Raw genomic sequence first — 22,545 nt, 5'->3', positions numbered from 1 at the left:
GTGCCACAGCTAAATCCTTGGTCTTAAATCGATCTTCTCTGATTGGTCCATGAATTCCTTTGGGTCTAATGGTCTAATCATGTGTAATCCTCTGTTCTCATGCTAGCTTTAGCTATTGTATGCAGATGATGTCAGTGAAGAGGCTGGATGTCTGAACCCAGAGTGAAAATGTCAGCAGACGTTCAGGTCCGGTCAACAGCTGCTCCCATCGGACCTGGACCCGGACCCGGGGCTTATGTAAACGGCACAGTCCTTCCATGAAACCGATTATCTGTTAGAATCTTTCAGACCGGATAATTAGCGCTACAAAGCTTGGACTAGTCTGCTAATACCTCCAAAAATCATGATAAATGTTAGGCATCGGTCATTCCAAAACACTACTACGACACATGGAAATGAGATAATCGCTGTGTGAGCTGCTGGAAAATTCCACTGAGATTTTGGAGGCTAAGCTAAAAAGGAAGGACAATATTAAGGACATGTCATTAAAGTGAGAGAAAAAAACAGATCTTATGCTGCACACAACTTTATTCTGTTATAATATACATTCACAGCAAACAGTAGGGTTTGTTTTGTATTTTAGTGAGTGTCTAGTTGAACTAAGAAGATGCACAAAAAGAAGGTCTCCTGTAAGTCATCACTGCAAGATCTACTCAGAGTCAGCAACCTGAGGAAAGGAAAGGAGAGGGGGAGGAGGAGAAGGAAAGGAAAAGGAGAAGGAAAGGAAAAGGAGAAGGAAAGGAAAAGGAGAAGAGAAGGAGAAGGAAAGGAAAAGGAGAAGAGAAGGAGAAGGAGAAGGAGAAGGAAAGGAGAGGAAGAAGGAAAGGAAAAGGAGAAGGAGAAGTTAAATATGTTACACTATTGTCTGAAAAGGTGTTCATTTGCATTAATAAATGTTCTAACTCTGGGGTCTCAAACATGCGGCCCGGGGGCCAAATACAGTTCTTCAGTTCAGACAGTATTGAAGCCAGCGCTGTCACTCATCCCCCTCTTCCTGCCACTCAGTGGGCGGAACAGCGGTGACTTCCACTAGCGGTGACGTCACGTGCATCCCCTCTATACATACATGTATATAGCTGGAAACAGTGTCTACTAGTTGACTAAGGACCTAAACTCCTGTTATTGTGTGACCTTGGTGCAGACCTGGAGCTGCTGTCGTAACAACTAAACTTCTAAACTTCTAAACAGAACTTCAGCAGTTGTTTAAAAGGATCTCCATGTACCTTTCCAAACTCTCTGCTTTTGCTTCTCATCTTGTTGACCTGGGACTCGGCGATATCGACTCGCTCCTGTGCTTCTTCCAGCTCATGTTGTACTTTTCTCAGTTTAGCCAGATGAGTGTTGGCCTGTTCCTCCTGTGACCATGAAAAACATGAGCTGGACTTTTAAAAACAGGCTGTTTTCATTGGATTTGAATTTTTTTTTTTTTTTTTGGCATAAGAAATGAACTTACTGCTTCTTCATGCTGTCGTTTGTAGGCTTTCACTTTGAGCTGCAGCTTATCCACCAGGTCCTGCAGCCTCAGAACGGTCTTCTTATCCTCCTCAGTCTGGTAAGTGAGCTCCTTCACTCGCCTCTCGTATTTACGGATGCCTTTAACAGCATCAGCAGCTCTTTTCTGTTCGTTCTCCAGTTCACCCTCCAGTTCACGCACCTACACGTTACAGCCAAAACACAACAAAACACCGTCAGGGTTGTATAGGAACAAAGTCATAACACTTCACTACTGTACCCAAGTATGGTTTGGGAGAATTTGTACTTTACTGAGTTTTTTTTATTCTGTTTACTTTCACTTGTACTTCACTACATTTCCTAACTCAATTGCATACTTCTACTCTGATACATTTTTAATGCACAGTATCTTACTCTTTAACCCTTTCATGCATGATGTCCACATTTGTGCACACATAGTTTAAGGTCACTTTCCAAAGGGTTATAAAGGCAATATTCTCCAAACCACATGGGGGCAGTCTCTATTACAGTGGCCCAGAGGTGCAACAGCCCAAAAAATAAAAGAGAACAGCCCAAAAAATAAAAGAGAACAGCCCAAAAAAGTATCCACTATAAGAAAAAAAAAGAGAACAGCCCAAAAAATAAAAGAGAAAAGCCCAAAAAATTATCCACTATAAGAAAAAAAAAGAGAACAGCCCAAAAAATAAAAGAGAAAAGCCCAAAAAATTATCCACTATAAGAAAAAAAACAGAACAGCCCAAAAAATAAGAGAAAAGCCCAAAAAATTATCCACTATAAGAAAAAAAAGAACAGCCCAAAAAATTACCCAACATAAGAAAAAAAGAAGAGAACAGCCCAAAAAATAAAAGAGAACAGCCCAAAAAAGTATCCACTATAAGAAAAAAAAGAGAACAGCTCAAAAAATAAAAGAGAAAAGCCCAAAAAATTATCCACTATAAGAAAAAAAAGAGAACAGCCCAAAAAATAAAAGAGAAAAGCCCAAAAAATTATCCACTATAAGAAAAAAAAGAACAGCCCAAAAAATTACCCAACATAAGAAAAAAAGAAGAGACAGCCCAAAAAATAAGAGAAAAGCCTGAAAAATTATCCACTATAAGAAAAAAAAAGAGAACAGCCCAAAAAATTACCCACTACAAGAAAAAAAAAGACAACAGCCCAAACAATTATCCACTATAAGAAAAAAAAGAGAACAACCCAAAAATAAACCACTATCAGAAAAAAATGGAGCAGCCCAAAAAATTATCCACTATAAGAAAAAATGAGAACAGCCCAAAAAATTAACCACTATAAGAAAAAAAAGAGAACAGCCCAAAAAATTATCCACTATAAGAAAAAATGAGAACAGCCCAAAAAATTAACCACTATAAGAAAAAAAGAGAACAGCCCAAAAAATTATCCACTATAAGAAAAAAAAACAAAAAACAAAAAACATCATCCACCTTTTCAGTTAAGGGGGTGCTGTTTACCTGAAAGGTCTCTTGCTTTAAAATTAAGGCCACCACAAAAATAAAAGCATAGGCTGAAATTTTTTAAGGTCTTCAGCTAATGTGGCTAATGCTAAGGGTAAACAGCACCCCCTTAACTGAAAAGGTGGATGATGTTTTTTTTTTTTTTTTTTTTTCTTATAGTGGATAATTTTTTGGGCTGTTCTCTTTTTTTCCTTATAGTAGATCAGTTTTGGGCTGTTGTCTTTTTTTCATACATTGGGTAATTTTTTGAGCTGTTCTCTGTTTTTTCTTATAGTGGATAATTTTTTGGGCTGTTTGTCTTTTTTTTTCTTATAGTGGATAATTTTTTGGACCAGTGGATAATTTTTTGGACTGTTGCACCTCTGGGCCACCGTACTCTATAGACCCTAAGCAATACAATTTAAAAAAAAAAAAAAGTATCATCTTAGTTTTAGAATTTGGATGCTCTGTGATCTCATAAAGTTAACCTCCAAGGACCCATCTATGGGTTTACTGTCTTTTTCTGGACAAGAGTTTCACAGCTTTAAAAAAAAACAAACCAACAGAAAACTGTCCGCCACAAAGGACATTCCATAAAAAATAAAAAAAAAGCATCTGAACAAACTGTTGCATCATAATGTTTCCAATGTAGGCAATTATTCAATTCTGAAAAAAGGCCAAAACGTGTATATTTGTATATTCCTCGGTATCAGGAGGTTCTGAATAAAACCATATTAAAAAAAAAAAAAAAATCAAAATGCATTTCAACTTTAGCTTAATTTTGAGTAGTAAAATCAATCTAAAAAAACCCATCTAGCTATTTTTTTCATAATTCATGCATGAAAGAGTTAAAATAAATAAATGAAAGGAAATGTGGTGTTTTCACCGCTGAGATTACTGATGACTGCAACAAAGTCAGGAAGCTGACTCGTCATTGGGCCTAATCGTTGCCTTTGGTTGTTCTTAACATTTATGTGAGTACATTTAATTGTAGATTACTTCATATACTTAAGTACAGTAAAGACTAGATACTTATAGACTTTAACTCTTTCATGCATAAGTCACTACAGTGGACAGTTATTCTACAGCTGTTCTCTTGTATATTAATGGCTTTTGTTTTTTTAGTTTCATATCAGCCAACACAGTGGACACTTACGCACCATCTCATACCCTAACATTCATACCATGACTGTAACTTTGTTGTTCTTGATAAACCTGATCTGCAGTGACATGTTTTAGTGTAAATCAATTGTTATTTATTGGACAAAAACTTTTTTTTTTGCATATTATCTCCATGAAGTGAGTAATTACTACCATTAGAATATGTTAAAATGTGAGCAGACATCAGATTAGCAGCATTAAAAATGTTTTTATTTCATTGTTTTCTTATCACTTTCTGATATTGGGTTTTAAACACGTTTCTTTACTTCAAAAATTAAATGCATGGATATTTTTGTCACTCTATAGAAAAAAAAACTCGATCGCATTGTTTTTTTTATGCCTAAGGAGGAATGAAAACACTCAAGAAAAAAATCTTGACTAAGGTTTTCACAATTCATGCATGAAAGGGTTAACTTGAGTAGCATTTCAGTTGGTGACTTGAACTTCTACCAAATTAATTTCTTGTGACTTCTACTCAAGTGTAGGGGTGTTAGAAAATATCAGTTCTGCAATATATCACGATATTTCATTTCACAATACTGCATCGCTATTAAAAAGTACTGTATCGATATTTTTAAGTATTTATTCAAATGCAGATATGGCGGAGGTTCATTTTTGTTTTTTGTTTTTCTTTATTCTTTATATCTTATTTATTATTGTTTAACACTGTTTAATTAAATAATGGTTATTTTATGCATCCTAAAAGCACTTTTTACTAAGAGAGGCAGATGGTGGTTCCTTTGGAAACTAGAAGAATTAGAAAACATTTTGTGATACAGCATTAGATCCTGTTCTGAAATAAAAAATGTGTTTAGTATTTGTACATATTTCTGGTGTAATTCAATCCTTCCAGGAAATAATCATTTAAAAAAAAAAAAAAAGAAACATAGAAAAAAATGGCCTTTTTAACAGTATCATGATATATCGTGATATATCGTATTGTGATCCTAGTATTGTGATTTGTATCGTATCACCACAGCCACAGCCCTACTCAAGTGTGACTTTCCAGTGCGTTATACAACACTGAACACCGTTAATAGCTAATCAATCAATCAATCAATCAAATTTTATTTATATAGCACCAAATCATAACAAAAGTTACATTGTGTTGGAAAAAATCTAATTTTCACTAAAAGATAATATAAAGTTATTTTTTTCAGTTTGGCATCCCTTTATAGATTACTTTAATATTAACCTGTTTAACCCTGACCATATTTTCAGGGGAAAAACGCCTAAAAAGACATACCCAAAGTAAATGAAGAATTACTTCACAATAATAAGGTTCATATGGATGTTCTTGGTGTCTGTGGACATTTACAGACCTCACAGAATCTATTCCCATTGTCTAAAATATTGTATCTATTACTATGCCTGAGTAAACTGTAACAAACTAAAAGAGAAATTAGAATTTTTTATCCTCGCCTGTTTCTTTTTTTGGCTGGATTGACGATGATATGCATAAATTAATTGTTTGTGTCGGAGATTTTTAATAGCGTATATTTCAGCCCACAAAGATTAAAAATCATGTTTGAACATTAAAGTTTGCACTAAAATACACTTCTGATGTACTTTTATTAACATTAGGGTCTAAACTTTGAGCAAAAGTTGAAAAAAAACATCCATTGTCCTGATTTATTATATTTTTATAGTAGATGCATATTAATATAATTTTTTCGGCCCAGCTGTCGTTAGGGCTAAAGGGGTTTTAAGTAAGTAGGTAGACCTCCTCCCCCCTCCTTTTTTTTTTTTTTTTTTAAATATGTGTGTTCTTGTTCTGACATCACATTTATTGGATACTGTATATGACTTTTTTTATATTGTCATTGTTCTAATTTCAATAAAAAGAGTTAAAAAAAAAAAAAAAAGTTATCCCGTGACACTTTACATTTAGAGCTGGTCAAAACCAGACTCCATTTACCAATAGCTAGAACAAATGTCCATAACTGTTCATACTACTACTACGAATACAAGATATACTACTACTGTAACTATTAGTACAAATAATAGAAACTTCTACCATATATTGAACTATATAATAAATCACAACTATATGGACTCTTGAATAATGATTATCTGTCAGTTTAATGCTCCACTCGGCTCATCTGAATGAGTCTAATACCCGAGATTCCAGCTTCTGCAGTTGCTTCTTGCCGCCTTTCAGAGCCAGGTTCTCCGCCTCGTCCAGACGGTGTTGCAGATCCTTCACAGACACCTCCAGGTTCTTCCTCATCCTCTCCAGGTGGCTGCTGGTGTCCTGCTCTTTCTTCAGCTCCTCGGCCATCATGGCTGCCTTCATTTACACAACAAAACAAAGGGATTAATGAAAATATTCTAACATATGGGTGTCGAACATATAGCTCATGTGTTTTGGTCCACCAAAGAATCCAATCCAGCCGATGGTGATGAATTTGTAAAATGAAAAAATTACATTGAAGATATTAACAATCATTTTAGTTCAGGGGCCACATTCAGCCCCATCAGAGCAGTAAAATACTATCATAAGAACCAATATATAAGAACAACTCCAAACTCTTATTTTTGTTTTAGTGTTTAAAAAGTAAAATTATATGAAAATATTTACATTTATAAACTATCCTGTATATGTATGTTGTCAGACCACTACAGATGGTCCAGAATGCAGCAGCGCGTCTGGTCTTCAACCAGCCTAAAAGGGCACATGTCACCCCCTTACTCACTGAGTTACACTGGCTACCCATAGCTGCCCGAATCAAATTCAAATCTTTAATCCTAGCTTACAAAATTCTCAGTGGGTCTGCTCCTACCTACCTAGGTGCACTGATAAAAGCTTATGTTGCCCCACGACCACTCCGCTCATCTGGGGAACGTAGTCTGGTGGTCCCCAGACCTTGCACAAGACAATCCAGGCTCTTTTCATGGGTCGTTCCACGTTGGTGGAACGCCCTACCAAGTGTTACAAGAACAGAGGCATCCCTTCCTATCTTCAAGAAGCTCCTGAAGACCCAGCTCTTCCGAGAGCCCCTCCTATCCTAACACTTTCAAACATTCCATCTTAAATATTCTAATAAAGTTTTTCCCAGGATTATCACAGATTCTTCCAGGATTATTTCTGGACCTGCTGCAGTGGTCCCACCTCTTCCCCGCCCTCATCATCACCACTCACTTATCCTCAACTGCCTCCATGTGTCTCCCCCTACTCCCCCCTTCTCCCCCAGTCTCTATCTCTATCGCTCTCTCTTTTTCTCTTTCTTTACCCTCACTCTTTAACCCCACCTGGTCAAAGCAGACGTCCATCCTCCAGGAGTCTGGGTCTGCTCCAGGTTTCTGCTGTTAAAGGGAAGTTTTTCCTCGCCACTGTCACCAGTCACAAGTGTTTGCTCCTGGAGGATTCTGTTGGGTTTCTGTAAATTGGCTTAGAGTCTGGTTTTGACCAACTCTATATATAAAGTGTCATGAGATAACTTTTTTGTGATCTGGCATTATATATTTTGACATTCATATTCCAAACCTATCTATCTATCTATCTATCTATCTATCTATCTATCTATCTATCTATCTATCTATCTATCTATCTATCTATCTATCTATCTATCTATCTATCTATCTATCTATCTATCTATCTATCTATCTATCTATCTATCTATCTATCTATCTATCTGTCTGTCTGTCTGTCTGTCTGTCTGTCTGTCTGTCTGTCTGTCTGTCTGTCTGTCTGTCTGTCTGTCTCAAAAAATGTGAATAACCTGAACAAAAATGAACAACATGAAATATCTTAGGAGAAGTAAGTGCAAGTCTGACAATATTCTGCATGTTTTGAGTTTTGTAGATCTGCTGTGATCTGTACATTTGAATACACATGTGCAAATGAGAAGATGAAGCATTATATTGTAAAAATTGCACTTATTTTTCTTGATAAATTTTCATTTTTTTCATAGTGGTTCACAATTTTTTAAAGGATAGTTTATAGACGTAAACATTTTCATCATGTCATTTTCCTTTTTACCTCCGCCAAGGAGGTTATGTTTTTGCCAGGGTTTGTTTGTTTGTCTGTCTGTTTGTCTGTCCGTTAGTGTGCAACATAACTCAAAAAGTTATGGACAGATTTTGATGAAATTTTCAGGGTTTGTTGGAAATGGGATAAGGAAGAAATGATTAAATTTTGGTGGTGATCGGGGGTGGGGGGGCCCACGGGGGGGGGGGCCATTTCCAACAAACCCTGAAAATTTCATCAAAATCTGTCCATAACTTTTTGAGTTATGTTGCACACTAACGGACAGACAAACAGACAGACAGACAAACAAACCCTGGCAAAAACATAACCTCCTTGGTGTGGGGGGGGGGCACGGGGGGGGGCCACTGATCAGCCTTGGCGGAGGTCTGCGCTCTCCGAGTGCTTTTCTAGTTTCACTCTAAAACAGAGAAAAGCTCCAAGTTGACATTATTTATAGATTATTATGTTATTTTACTGGTCTGCCCTACTTCAGATCATATTGGGTTGAATGTGGTACCTGAACTAAAATGACTTTGACGCCCCTGTTCTAATTAGCTAACAGTTCCTCTGAATTCTCTTCACAGGAATATAACGTGTGTGGTATCGTTAAAAAAACTGGTCAGTGTGCAGTTTTGCTAATGATTTTAATGTTAAATACTAAAACTAGGTTTAGAATTAATACTAGCACTAATGAGACCAACCATATCACACAATAGTAACATATTTTTGGTAATGTTACGTGTGATATTTACATCAGTGATTGCCTTCTTGGCCTTTTCCTCTGCGTTCCGAGCCTCCTGCATGGCCTCCTCCACCTCCCCCTGCAGCTGACTCACATCTGCATCCAACTTCCTCTTAGAGTTCAGCAGACTGGTGTTCTGGACAGAAAAGACAGAAGTAAGAGTTATGATCTTATAAAAAAAAAAGAAAAAAAAGACACGAAACAGCAATAGTGATTTAGATGGAGTCAGTAATCAAACCACTGAATATTGTTGATAGTTATTTTTTTAATGGCTGAAACTGGATGGCGCTGATACCATGTTTTTGCCCTTACATATCAATTTAGTGCAAAAGAGGACCTATTCTAAGTGTGCCTGTAGTGCACTTAAATGAAATATAATAGAATATCAATATGTCTAGATGTAACTAAACTGTTAAAAATGTCTAACTGAAAATTTAAAGATTAAATTTAGTTCAATATGTGGCATTCAGGAAAATGTCCTTATTTTAACAAAAGTATGGACTTTCACTTTTGTCTGCATTTGCTTTCTTTACATGAATTCTGCTGATTTCAAATGACATTTAATAGTTTTACCTCTGAAATCCAACTATTTTATCTTATGTTATCTTTATAAATTACTGTGGTTTTAGTGTTTTTAGTCATTTTATGTGTTTTATTTGTTTTTATCTATTATATTGTGCTTTTGAGTATATTGGAGTGTTTTTAATGCCTGAGTGTGTTTCTTTCTATCTATCGATCTATCTGTCTATCTATCTATCTATCTATCTATCTATCTATCTATCTATCTATCTATCTATCTATCTATCTATCTATCTATCTATCTATCTATCTATCTATCTATCTATCTATCTATCTATCTATCTATAGGGTGGGGAAGCAAAATTTACAATGAACATTGAGTTGTTTTTTCTCAGCAGGCACTACGTCAATTGTTTTGAAACCAAACGTATATGATGTCATAATCATACCTAACACTATTATCCATACCTTTTCAGAAACTTTTGGCCATATGAGTAATCAGGAAAGCAAACGTCAAAGAGTGTGTGATTTGCTGAATGCACTCGTCACACCAAAGGAGATTTCAAAAATAGTTGGAGTGTCCATAAAGACTGTTTATAATGGAAAGAAGAGAATGACTATGAGCAAAACTATTACGAGAAAGTCTGGAAGATACTATTAAAGAAGAATGGGAGAAGTTGTCACCCCAATATTTGAGGAACACTTGCGCAAGTTTCAGGAAGCGTGTGAAGGCAGTTATTGAGAAAGAAGGAGGACACATAGAATAAAAACATTTTCTATTATGTCAATTTTTTTGTGGCAAATAAATTGTCATGACTTTCAGTAAACTAATTGGTCATACACTGTCTTTCAATCCCTGCCTCAAAATATTGTAAATTTTGCTTCCCCACCCTGTATCTATCTAGCATAGCATAGCATAGCATAATATTTTCTTTTGTCTTTAGGGGTTTTTTTGTTCAAAATCTAAGATAAAACATGCCTAAATAATTCAGTGCTTTGTTGTTTTACTTCATTTTGCTTTATTATACTGGGATTGTTGCACAAAAATTTTATCATCGTATTTGTTTTGTGTTTTTTTTTGCCTCTAGATATGAAATGTTCGACTGCTTTACAAGTTTCTGTCATCCTGTGGCCTTACATAGCGTTCACTCAACTTTCACCAAAAATCAGCTTTTAAACTTGAAAAAAAAAAACAAAAAACAAAGCCATAAATTGTAATACCATCTGATACAGAACATTTTGATTATGATTTTTGTCCATATCACTAGCCATATTTTGCAGAACCTTCATAAATAATCCTAGAATTATTCCTGGCTTCATGGGATTTACAGACAAAAATCATATCAATCTTACTTTTTCGAATATGTTTTTTTCTTAGTTTTTCTTTGTTATTTTTGGTTTTAAATTCAAAACAAACAAACAAATATCCCCCGTTGACTTCTGACCTGAGAGTGCAGCAGACTGACTCTCTCACAGGCGTCGGTCATTTCCTGTTCGGCCAGTTTGCGGCTTCTTTCTGACTGTTCCAGAGCAGCCCTCAGCTCCTCCACCTCGGCCTGCATCAGGGTGCACCTGCGCTCCACCATGGTCACCTGCTCCTTCAGGTCCTCCTGGCTCCGCAGGGCCTCATCCAGTTGAAGGGTCTGCTCCTGTACAGAGAGAGTCAAGTACGACAAATGTAGTTTATCCAGGCTGTTTTCATAACTGATGTTTAGAGCACACTGCAAAAATCTAAATCTTAGAATGCACCACTGCCCATTACACTGGAAAAAATCAAAATCCTACCAAGTGTATTTTTCTCATTTCTAGTCATAATATCTCATCAAACTTAAAAGAAGACATAATCACCTAAAGAGTAACTTTTCAGTGAGATATAAGAACTTATTTTTAGACAATACATCTTGAAAATCTTTTTTCAAGAAATCTTACCAAAATAATTTTTACTTGTTTCATAGATTTTTGCAGATTGCAGATATTTTTGCTTGAATTAAACCTATCTTAAGATAGCCTACGTGTCGTGACTACTTCAGCCCGCTAGCTAGTTAGACACTATCGTCGTAATTGTAACGTTTGTATCTGCCTCTGTCCAGTGGAGCCCTGGGTGGCCTGAGGATATAGGCCAGAAGTTGTGAAAATTTCATGTAAGCTCCAGAGTAAAAGAAAGGCGTAGAAGCCGGGAGTCGGATGTCCAAAGTTGAGTTTCAGTTCCAGTAGTTGCGGCACTTATGGAACGCACCCCTACATATATACCTCCCGCCCCCTTCTTTTCTTTAGTGTTTATCCAATAAATCGACTAGTTATTAAAATACTCTAGAGATTAATCGATTACACTGGTCAACAACAAATTTATTGTTGAAGTTTTTTGAGCTGATTTAGGATAATTTTGGTGTGCTGAATCCAAAAATCACATTAATTTTGCTCAATCAGGTCAACTTTCTGAACTACGCTACATATTGGCTTTTTAACATTTTTGCTTACATTTATGGGCATTTTCACATCATATGATACAAAATTCTTTCATATTTCTTGCAATAAACAAGTTCTGATGATTTTACTTTTGCCAATTTATGATTAATGTTTTTTTAATATTACAGGTGAATGAAATGGCTTCGACTAGAAGATCTTGCAAAAATAAGCCTGACGTATTCTGCTACATCTGCAGTGAATACACCATTGTACCTAACAGGAATCAAGTCACAAGTTTCAGAAAGTGTGCTTACTAGTCTTATTTTGGTATTAATTATTATATTTTGTGAGAAGATCAAATTTTTCAGAATCAAATTAGCAAAATAACCTGACCTGATTGAGAAAAACAGATGTCATTTTTGGATTTAGCGGTGCAAAATGGTCCTAATTCAGTTGAAAAAACCTAGACAACTTGCAAAAAACATTTTTTTGTAACCCAGTGTTATTAGAATTATCATTAGTTGTAGCCCTAGTGGAACCTGAACTAAAATGAGTTTGACACCATTGGTTGTTAATATCTTTCATCGCAGTTCATCTCAGGGTCCACAATGGACCCTTTGGTGGGCTGGTTTTGGCCCGCAGGCCATATGTCTGACATCTGTGCTCTAAACCAGTGACAATCAATAAGAGAATCAACATCGAATCGACAACAGAACCAAAATGGTTAAATTCTTATCCACTCCCATCCCAGGTGATGTTTTACTTTGAGGTGGGCTTGGATGTTCCTCAGCTGCTTCTGGGCTTCAGTCGCCTGCCGGTTGGCGTGGCTCAGCTGGATTTCCATCTCGTTCAGATCGGACTCCATCTTCTTTCTGATTCTCATCACGTCGTTCTTGCTGCGAATCTCGGCGTCTAAGGCGGACTGCATGGTTTCGACAGTGCGCTGGTGGTTGCGTTTCATCTGATCCAGCTCCTCGTCCTTCTCGGCCAGTCTGCGGTCCACCTCTCCTTTGACCTGAGTCAACTCCAGCTGAATACGCAGAATCTTGGACTCTTCATGTTCCAGAGAGGCCTGAGTGCATTTATTAGAATAGTTTAAAAACAACAGGACGTCAGAATGTTCTTTACTATATGTACTAGGGATGCACCGATACCACTTTTTTCCAGACCGAGTACGAATACTTACATTTGAGTACTTGCCGATACGGAGTACTGATATGAGTACTTAATAATCCCATTCCAGTTCTTAGTTCCTTTTGTAAATGTGCTTTATTGTCGTTGTCATTAGTCTGACTGGAACAAAGTGCTGCTACTGACATTTCATGTGTTGGAATGAGCGTTTGTCAATTAATCCACCAGGGGGCGCCGCTCTGAATTAACCATACTGGACAAATACTACGAAGAAGAGTAAAGTTTTTTGAGAAGAAGAAGAAGAAAGTCAGTAATAACAAACATGGAGACAATAGAGGTAACACTAATGTGATACTAATATTGCAGCGTTTCGCTAGTAACGTTTAACAGTTTAGCTTCAGCAGGTAGAGAAAAGAGAAATGAGTGATAAGTTTAGTTTTCACTTCCGCTGGCGGCGGTCTGCACCGCTCTGTACTCCTGGTTTTATTCTCTGTCTGGGTACTCATCCGCCAGCACCTGGAAAACGGATGGAATGTACGCAGAGGAAAGACAGAACGCTGAGTCCGTATCTGTCTGTGTCTGTAACGTTACTTGCTGTCAACGTTACTTTTATCACCGTCATTTATTTTGAAAAATCTCCACACTCTTCACACTCCACACACATTATTCCACCACCGCGTACCTGCTGCACTGAACTGTGAATGTCACACGGCCGTAAGTGGTATCGGTGCATTTGTATCAGATTACTTTTACGAGTACGAATACGAGTACACGCACTGAGTATCGGAGCCGATGCCTGATACTCATATCAATATCGGTGCATCCCTAGTATGTACATCGTGTTACCTCGGCTTCCTCCAGTGCGGTCTGGATTTCAGTTTTCTCATTGTCAGTTTGTTTCTTCGTCTTCTCCAGCTCATGGATGACCTTTCCATTTTCTCCCAGTTGTTCAGTCATATCAGAGATTTCCTCTAGAAATGAAAACACACCTCATATAAAACCATTACATTCATATGCAGTGTTTCTGGACATAAATTCCTGTTGATAATTTATTTAACCCTTTCATGCGTACTGGTCACTACAGTGGACAGCTATTCAAAGTTGTTCTCTTGTATATTGATGGATTTTGTTGTTTTACTTGCATATCAGCCAACACAGTGGATGTTTATGCATCATCCCATACACTGCAATTCATACCGTTACTGTCACTTCCCTGTTCTTAATAAACCTGATCTGCAGTAAGATATTTGAGTGTAAATCCATTGCTAATTGTTATTAGACAGTAATTAACGGGGTTGTTTTAAACTTTTTTTTTTTTGGCATATCTGAGTGAGTAATAACTAGTGTAATCCTCCTGAGACCTAGGACAGGAAAAGTTTTGGCTTTTTTACATTCAATAATGATCTTGATTGGAAACAGCATGATGCAACAGTTTTTCAGATAGATTTTTTTTTTTTTTTAATTTATGGAATGTCCTTTGCAGTGGACAACATTTTGTTTTGTTTTGTTTTGTTTTTTATAATAAAGCTGTAAAACTCTTGTCCCCTACAGAGGACAAAAATGCATCACTGGGTCTCAGGAGGTTCTAGTATGTTAAAATGTCAGAACAGATTAGCAGCATTTTAACCCTTTCATGCATATTGGTCACTACAGTGGACAGCTATTCTACATCTGTTCTCTGATATATTCATGGGTTTTGTTGTTTTAGTTTGATATGAGTTAACACAGTGGACACTTTTGCACCATCCCATACACTGACATTCATACCATTACTATAACTTTGCTGTTCTTGATAAACCTGATCTGCAGTGACATGTTTGAGTGTAAATCAACTGCTAATAAAAATTATGCATATGATAAAATGTGAGAAAACATCAGATTAGCTGCATTAAAATGTTTTGATTTTGTATATCACTTTCTGATATTCAAAAATTAAACATATGGTGTCCAGCGGAGTGGACATTTTCGGAACTCCACAAAAATTATGAAGGTAGATTTGTTTCTTTATTGCTTTAACCCTCCCAAAAAAATTAATAAAAAAAAAATTCACTTCAATCAAAGAAACAAAGTGTTCTAATGCAATTTTTTGGATCATATATATATAAATTATTTATTTATTTATTTTTTTTGCATTCAAACACTTTTTTTTAATTGAAATTTTTTTTTAGTTAAAGCAATAAAGAAACAAATCAACTTTAATAAAAAACAGGTTTATTAAAAAAAAAATTCAATTGCATTGTTTTTTCATGCCTAAAAAGGAATAAAAACACTCAGGAAAAAAAATCTCGACTAAGGTTCTCATAATTCGTGCATGAAAGGGTTAAAAAATGTATTTCATAGTTTTCACACAGTATGTCAGTAAATGATCATCAGGCTGCCTTTGTAAATACGAATCTGTTCTTAATTGCTTCCCTGGGTAAATAAAGGTTAAATAACAATAAAAATAAAAAATGTATGGTGTCCAGCAGAGTGGACATTTTTGTAACTCCATGAAAAATAGGTTCATAAAAAAAAAAAAAAAATTCAATCACATTGTTTTTTTCATGCCTAAAGAGGAAAAAAATCTTGATTATGGTTCTCATAATTCATGCATGAAAGGGTTAATGTTGATTTTACGGTAAAGCCCATACGTTGCAGGTTCTTATTCTCTCTCTTTAGGACCTCGAGGTGTTCCAGAGCTTCTTCATAAGAGTTCTTCATTTTGAACAGATCAGTGCTGAGGGAACGAGACTCTTTCTGCGACGCTTCGAGCTCAGACTGACTTTCCTCAAACTTCTGCTTCCACTCCGACAAAATCTACAGACGGCAAAGACAACGACAGATTTGGACGAGAACAAATCGAAAAAATACACTTCAAATAAATCATACATTCAGAATGCTCACCACAGACGCGACAGGAGTTAAAGGGTCAAAAACCGGGTTTGGACGAGAATAAATCCTCAAAGTTGTTGATAATTTTAGTCTGGAATCATATTTACTTTGTTGATTTGATACCAAAAAGTTTATTTCACAAATGCTTAAGTTCTTATTCTTCTTACAGAGGCAATTTCCCCAATTCCTGCCATTGTTCAGCATTTATATTTTTCATGTATCTATATGAGGCGTGTCCTTTTTAACTCATAAAGACCTCAAGAACCAGAATTAACCAAAAGCATCTACTGATCTAAAATGTTTAATAACCGTTAATCCACTAATCCTATCAATACATGGAAATAATTGAGCAAAAATTCAGTTTCTCAACTTTTCATGATTATCAGATTTGACCTATTTGGACGTTCAGAGGCACCGTAGTTACCGTGGAAACACCATCATCTTCTACAACATTGATTCGCCAGTAAAACCTATGGAGTTGGATCAATGACAGTGGATGTAAACACTGTTTTTACATTCTGTTATTGATATCTTTGCTTAAAAAGTCACTTTTTGTTCAGTTTTTGATATAATAACCTTTGACTTTACTCTGAGTTTTCATCTAAATGAAGTATAGGAAATTAATTATAGGAAAATACAGGATTTACAGTGAAAAATGGAAAACATTGAGGATAATATTAAAATAAATGATGACAAGTCATTTAAGAAAAGTTAAACAGAGAGGAAAAATTTATTTGGGAACTGACACAAAATTAGTACTGGGTCTTTATGGGTTAAAAGCTAATTTTGTATGTACCTGGCCGTTTTTTCATCTATTTGGCCAAATTGTTAATAAAATATTTTCATAAAACATTGTGGATGCATACACTTGTTTTTATGTTCAGTTAATGATATACAGTATTTTGCTGTAAAAGTATTTTTTTCGTCAGTTTTCTCTGTTTTGATATAATAACCTTTGAATTTACTGTGAGCTTTTATGAACATCTACATGATCAATAAATTAAATATAGGAAAATACCTGATGTTCGCTAAAAAAATGCAAAAATATAGGGGATAATATAATACATAGCAACAAATCACTTAAGAAAAGTTAAATATAGAGAGAAAAATATACACAAAAGTAACACTGGGTCTTTATGGGTTAGTGCAGTGGTTCTCAATCTTTTTCTGTCGGGCCCCCCTTTGGAGGACGAAAAATCTCCAGGCCCCCCTCAACCCCAACAACATTGCAACAGTGGCGCAATAACAACTTTTATTGAAAGAAACATCAATATTGTAAAAATACTTTTTGCTTTTCCTTGAATAATTTGTCATGCAAATTAAAAATAACTTAGATTTTTGCTTGAACAATACAAATAAACTCAACCAGACTGCTCCCTGAGGCAATGTTTTTCCAAATAAAAATAGGAAATGTGCAATTATCTTACAACTATGACAATAAAGTAACTTTTTTTAGAACAACAAACTAATTTTGGTATAACAAAGATTATAACAATATCAGTGGCTGCAATGAGCCCATTTACACTGCACATCTCAGAACATTAAAGTGCAAACTGTATAAACTATGCAAAAACACAAACATTGCAGTAAAATTCTTGTCCATTCTCCAAACCTAAACTCTTTGTCTAGTCTAGTGAAAGATCATCATGGCAGTAGATTTGTTTGTTGTGCATCCCTAAAATGAGCCCAGGGTGTTCCAACGTTAAAACATTAGTTTTACCTGCTACATGTGCTACTGCTAACATGAAGGGAAAAAAACACCCAGGAGTGATCCCATGCCCCCCCCCCCCCCCCCCCGGCAAATCTTCACGCCTCCCCTGGGGGGCCCGCCCCACAGTTTGAGAAACTCTGGGTTAGTGTGTCACATTTTATCCTCCTTTTTTCTCTGGGTTTATGTGATTTCCACTGAAAAATGTAAAATGCAGAGGATGATATGATAATAAACGGGAGTATTAATTTTCAAAATGAGGTCAAATTGTAATAATGGACGTTTTTGTGATTAATTCCTCAATAAAAAAGACTGACAAGATAAACGGGGATAAATCATTTAAGAAGTGTTAAATTTAGAAGAAAATTCATTTAGAAGTCGACACTAAAGTAGTCTCGGGTCTTTTTATAATAATCTGCGTTACCTTATCAAAGCTTCTTTGCTTTTTGTCCAGTCCGGCTGCTTGAGCGTTGGCCCTCTCCACATCGGCCATCAGATCCTCCACTTCTCCCTGCAGTCTCTCCTTCGTCTTCTCCAAAGACGAACACTTGGCGTTCACTGCCTCAATGGCCTCCTCCGCCTCCTGCAGACGCTGGGCCAACTTTTTCCTGAACGTAACATTATTATTAGAGGTGTGTACCAGCGAGAATCTAGCGATACAATACAAATCACAATACTAGGATCGCGATATCATGATATATTGCGATACTGTTAAGTAAGAGATATTTTGAGAGGCAAGGGGTATTGTTTTTGGTTTAGTTTGTTTGTTTGTTAACACTTTAACAGCAAAACTGTTGGTTGAATTCATACCAAATTGGGTTTATAGACTGCCAGTGATCCAGAATAGATGTGATTATATTTTGAGAAAAGTAGGTCAAAGTTCCAATTTTTTTAAATAATTTTTTAAATAATTTTTTTTCCCATTTACTTATAATGGGCAAAATTTCAAATCACTATAAAAACGTCAATTTTAACTCAATTTACTTAAAACATTGCAGAGATATAAAGATTCATTTTAGACCCACTCACTCTGCAAAATATCTAAGTGATAAGTTGTTTTTGAAATTTTTTGTTCAATTTTTACATCTTTTTTTCTCACTTACTTATAATGGGCGAAATTTCAAATGTCTATAAAAAGATCAATTTAGTTTAAATTTACCTCAAATTTGGCACGAATATAATTTTTTATTTAACAAATATTGAATAAGGATGAAAGAGTGGATCAATACCAAAATAAGCTACAATATGTACGAGGGGCGGGGTTTGTTTTGCCGGTTACCACTTGTTTAAAAGATTATTTCGTGGAAAAATTTAATTTAATACTAAACATTTCTTTTAATTTGATCAGAGCAGGATCTAATGCTATAACACAAAATTTTCCTTTGTAAAAACCTCAAACTTAAATTATGTTTCACACACATTACAGTTTAAGATCCTGCTCAAATGTTCACATTCTGTTAGCTGTAAAAAAATAAAATAAAATAAAAAAAAGCATAGTGTGCAGACCCTGAATCATCCAACATTATAACATTATTTTTGTGTAATCCCAACAAAGGAACTAACATCTGCCTCTTTCAGACAGTAAAAAGTGCTTTTACAATGTTTGAAATAACCATTATTGAACAAAACAGTGTTAAATGATAATAAATAGAATGTAAATAAAAAACAAAACTGAACCCTTGCCATGTCTGCATTTGAATAAATACCTAAAAATATCGAAACAGTGTCATGAAAGGAAATATCGCAATGTATCGAGTAAAGAATATTTTCTAACAGCCCTGACTATTATATATATCAGTACAGACTTCCATCCCCTCACACTGATAACACTGGGTTACCAAAAAATGTGTTTTGCAAGTTGTCTAGGTTTTTTCAACTGAATTAGGACCATTTTGCACCGCTAAATCCAAAAATGACATCTGTTTTTCTCAATCAGGTCAGGTTTTTTTGCTAATTTGATTTTGAAAAATTTGATCTTCTCACAAAATTGATTACATTTTTGTGACTTTATCAGTTGATTTTTTGTATAGTTCTCACCCAAAATAGGTTTTAAGAGAAAAAAAATCATTTTGTAACAGGATGTATTTATTTTTTATTATGTATTCACCGCAGATGTAGCAGAATACGTCAGGCTTATTTTTGCAAGATCTTCTAGTCGAAACCATTTCATTCACCTGTAATATTAAAAAAAACATTAATCATAAACTGGCAAAAGTAAAATCTTCAGAACTCATGTATTGCAAGAAATATGAAAGAATTTTGTATCATATGATGTGAAAATGCCCATAAATGTAAGCAAAAATGTTAAAAAGCCAATATGTAGCATAGTTCAGAAAGTTGACCTGATTGAGCACAATTAATGTGATTTTTGGATTCAGCACACCAAAATTATCCCAAATCAGCTCAAAAAAACTTAAACAATAAATTTGTTGTTGACCAGTGTAATAAATAGAATATAAATAAAAAACAAAACTGAACCCTTGCCACGTCTGCATTTGAATAAATACCTAAAAAAATATCGATACAGTGTTGTGAAAGGAAATATTGCAAAGTATCGAGTAAAGGATATTTTCTAACAGCCTAAATTATTATCTATATCAGTACAGACTTCCATCCCTCACACTGATAATGTATGACCCAGTGCCTGTCTTACTTGGCCTCCTCCAGTTCGTCGTTGCGCTGGATGGCATCAGTCTCGTACTTGGTTCTCCACTGAGCCACTTCGCTGTTGGCCTTGGACATCGCCCTCTGGAGTTCAGCCTTGGCCTCCTGCTCCTCCTCAAACTGTTCCCTCAGGAGGTCACAGTCATGGCGGGCAGATTGAAGAGCATGAGCAAGAGCGTTCTTAGCCTAAAACAGATTTAAAGTCCAACAAATATTGATTAAACAATGTTCTATAGAGGATGAAATAATGACTCTTTTACAGCCACTTTTCAATCAAAGACAGAAAAGCCACGAAATGAGACACATTAATCCAGAGGTGTCAAACTCATTGTAGTTCAGGGGCCATATTCAGCTAAATGTGATCTGCAGTGGGCCGGACCAGAAAAATAATAATATAATAACCTATAAATAATGACAAGTCCAAATTTTTGTCTTTGTTTTAATGTAAAAAAAACTATTAAATTATGAAAATACTTACTTTAATAAATTATCAAAAAAAAAAAAAAAAACCTGAAAAAACTGAAATTTAAATTAAAAAACTTAAGAAAATTTAGTGCAATTTTAACAATATTATTCCTCCACTTCTCATTTGTCCATGCGCATTATGGATCAGATCTACAAAGACACTAAACACTGAGGAACAGGCAGAAAAGAGTTCAAATTGTGCTGAATTTTCTTTAGACATTTCAGGTTGTTCATATTTGTTCAGGTTATTCACATTTTAGTGTTACAGGATAGTTTGTAAATGTAAATATTTTCATAATTTAATGTTATTTTTTGCACTAAAACAAAGAAAAAAAAATAAGTTGTTAATTCTAGATTTTTTTTTTTGGCTTAATTCAAGATTTTTTTTACTTAATTGAAATTTTTTTGCTTAATTAAACATTTTTTTAAACTTAATTCAAGATTTTTTTTGGCTTAATTCAAGATTTTTTTTTTTTAACTTAATAGAAGATTTTTTTTTTTTTTTTGCTTAATTCAAGATTTTTTTTTAACTTAACTGAAGTTTTTTTTGGGCTTAATTCAAGATTTTTTAAAACTTAATTGAAGATTTTTTTTTTGCTTAATTGAAGATTTTTTTTTACTTGTTTGAAGATTTTTTTTGGCTAAATTCAAGATTTTTGGCTAAATTTGAGATTTTTTTTTTTTTTTTTGCTTAATTGAAGATTTTTTTTACTTAATTGGATATTTGTTTTGGCTTAATTCAAGATTTTTTGCTAAATTTGAGATTTTTTTTGGCTTATTTCAAGATTTTTTCCTTAATTCAAGCAAATTTTTTTTTGCTTAATTCAATTCAAGACTGGAATTTTAGCACTTGGCAAAAACATCCCAGGGGCCGAACTGGACCCTTTGGTGGGCCGCATTTGGCCCCCGTGCCACATGTTTGACACCCCTGCATTAACCCATAAAGACCCAGTGCTACTTTTGTGGATATTTTTCTCTCTATATTGAACTTTTCTTAAGTGATTTGTTGCCATTTATTATAATATTATCCACTGTATTTTTAATTTTTTTAGTGAACATCTGGTATTTTTCTATATTTAATATATTGATCATGTAGATGTTCATAAAAACTAAGATTAAAGTTGATGGTTATTATATAAAAAACAGACAAAACTGAAGAAAAACAGACTTTTTCAGCAAAATACATCATTATCCAAACATAAATGCCATGAGTTTTACTGGTGAATCAATGCTGTAGAAGATGACAGTGTTTCCATGTTCACTACAGAGCCTCTGAACGTCCAAATGGGTCATATCTGATGACCATGAAAAGACGAAGAACTGTATTTTACACCAGTTATTTACATGTATTGATAGAATTAGAGGACCAACAGGTATTAAACATTTAAAATCAGTAGATGGTTTTGGTCCAGTGGCTGTTTGGGTCTTTATGGGTTAAAATGAACCAGGTAAATTCAGTCATATCACCTTTGTCTCTTCCTCAACATGCCTCTTCAGCTCTTCAATCTGCTGAGTGAAGGTGAGTTTAGCTCTCGACATTTGGGAAAGTATGGCTTCTTTCTCCTCAAGAAGACGAGACAACTCACCTGGTCGACAGGATTTAGAAAAAACAGTCAGAAAGAGTGCGACGTTTCACTCTAGAAGCCACTCACACTAGTGTTTGGACCTGTACGGACTTAACTTTTGTTTTACATGATATGATGAGAAGTGGATGTCAGGTTCAAGTTAGTTTGTAGTTATGTAGTCAGATGATGACATCCTTTTGACATTTCTCAAAACAGAAGAATAGATTAGATGAAACTTGATTGATTCCTCTTGAGCCGCATTATGTAATAAATTCCCATTATGTAATAAAAGTTCCAAATGTAATAAGAATGTCACGTCATCTTGTAATAAAGCCACATTATGTAATAAACTGACGCATTTTGTAATAAACTACGTCAACGCATTTTGACACATTTTTATTTTTTTAAAAAAATGTAATAAC

General features: G+C 35.1%; 1 protein-coding gene across 1 annotated transcript in view; it reads right to left on the bottom strand.

The window, feature by feature from the left end:
• Window positions 1–546: 546 nt before the first annotated feature.
• The window catches only part of LOC115410817 (myosin heavy chain, fast skeletal muscle-like), a 61,493-nt gene continuing 39,494 nt past the window's right edge, over window positions 547–22,545 (bottom strand). The window contains exons 28-39 of the mRNA XM_030122637.1: window positions 22,026–22,144; window positions 20,083–20,279; window positions 17,854–18,037; window positions 15,481–15,646; window positions 13,697–13,821; window positions 12,483–12,791; window positions 10,759–10,962; window positions 8,805–8,930; window positions 6,202–6,372; window positions 1,454–1,654; window positions 1,224–1,355; window positions 547–667 (exon numbers count right to left, since the gene is read on the bottom strand). Coding sequence (XP_029978497.1) covers window positions 650–667; window positions 1,224–1,355; window positions 1,454–1,654; window positions 6,202–6,372; window positions 8,805–8,930; window positions 10,759–10,962; window positions 12,483–12,791; window positions 13,697–13,821; window positions 15,481–15,646; window positions 17,854–18,037; window positions 20,083–20,279; window positions 22,026–22,144 — 1,952 coding nt within the window. The 3' untranslated portion in view covers window positions 547–649. The remainder of the gene's footprint in view (window positions 668–1,223; window positions 1,356–1,453; window positions 1,655–6,201; window positions 6,373–8,804; window positions 8,931–10,758; window positions 10,963–12,482; window positions 12,792–13,696; window positions 13,822–15,480; window positions 15,647–17,853; window positions 18,038–20,082; window positions 20,280–22,025; window positions 22,145–22,545) is intronic.

Source organism: Sphaeramia orbicularis, chromosome 19 (assembly GCF_902148855.1).
Source record: "Sphaeramia orbicularis chromosome 19, fSphaOr1.1, whole genome shotgun sequence".
NCBI classification, from domain to species: domain Eukaryota; kingdom Metazoa; phylum Chordata; class Actinopteri; order Kurtiformes; family Apogonidae; genus Sphaeramia; species Sphaeramia orbicularis.
The sequence above is the reverse complement of the archived record's forward strand: the minus strand, read 5'-3'. Positions and strand labels throughout refer to the sequence as shown.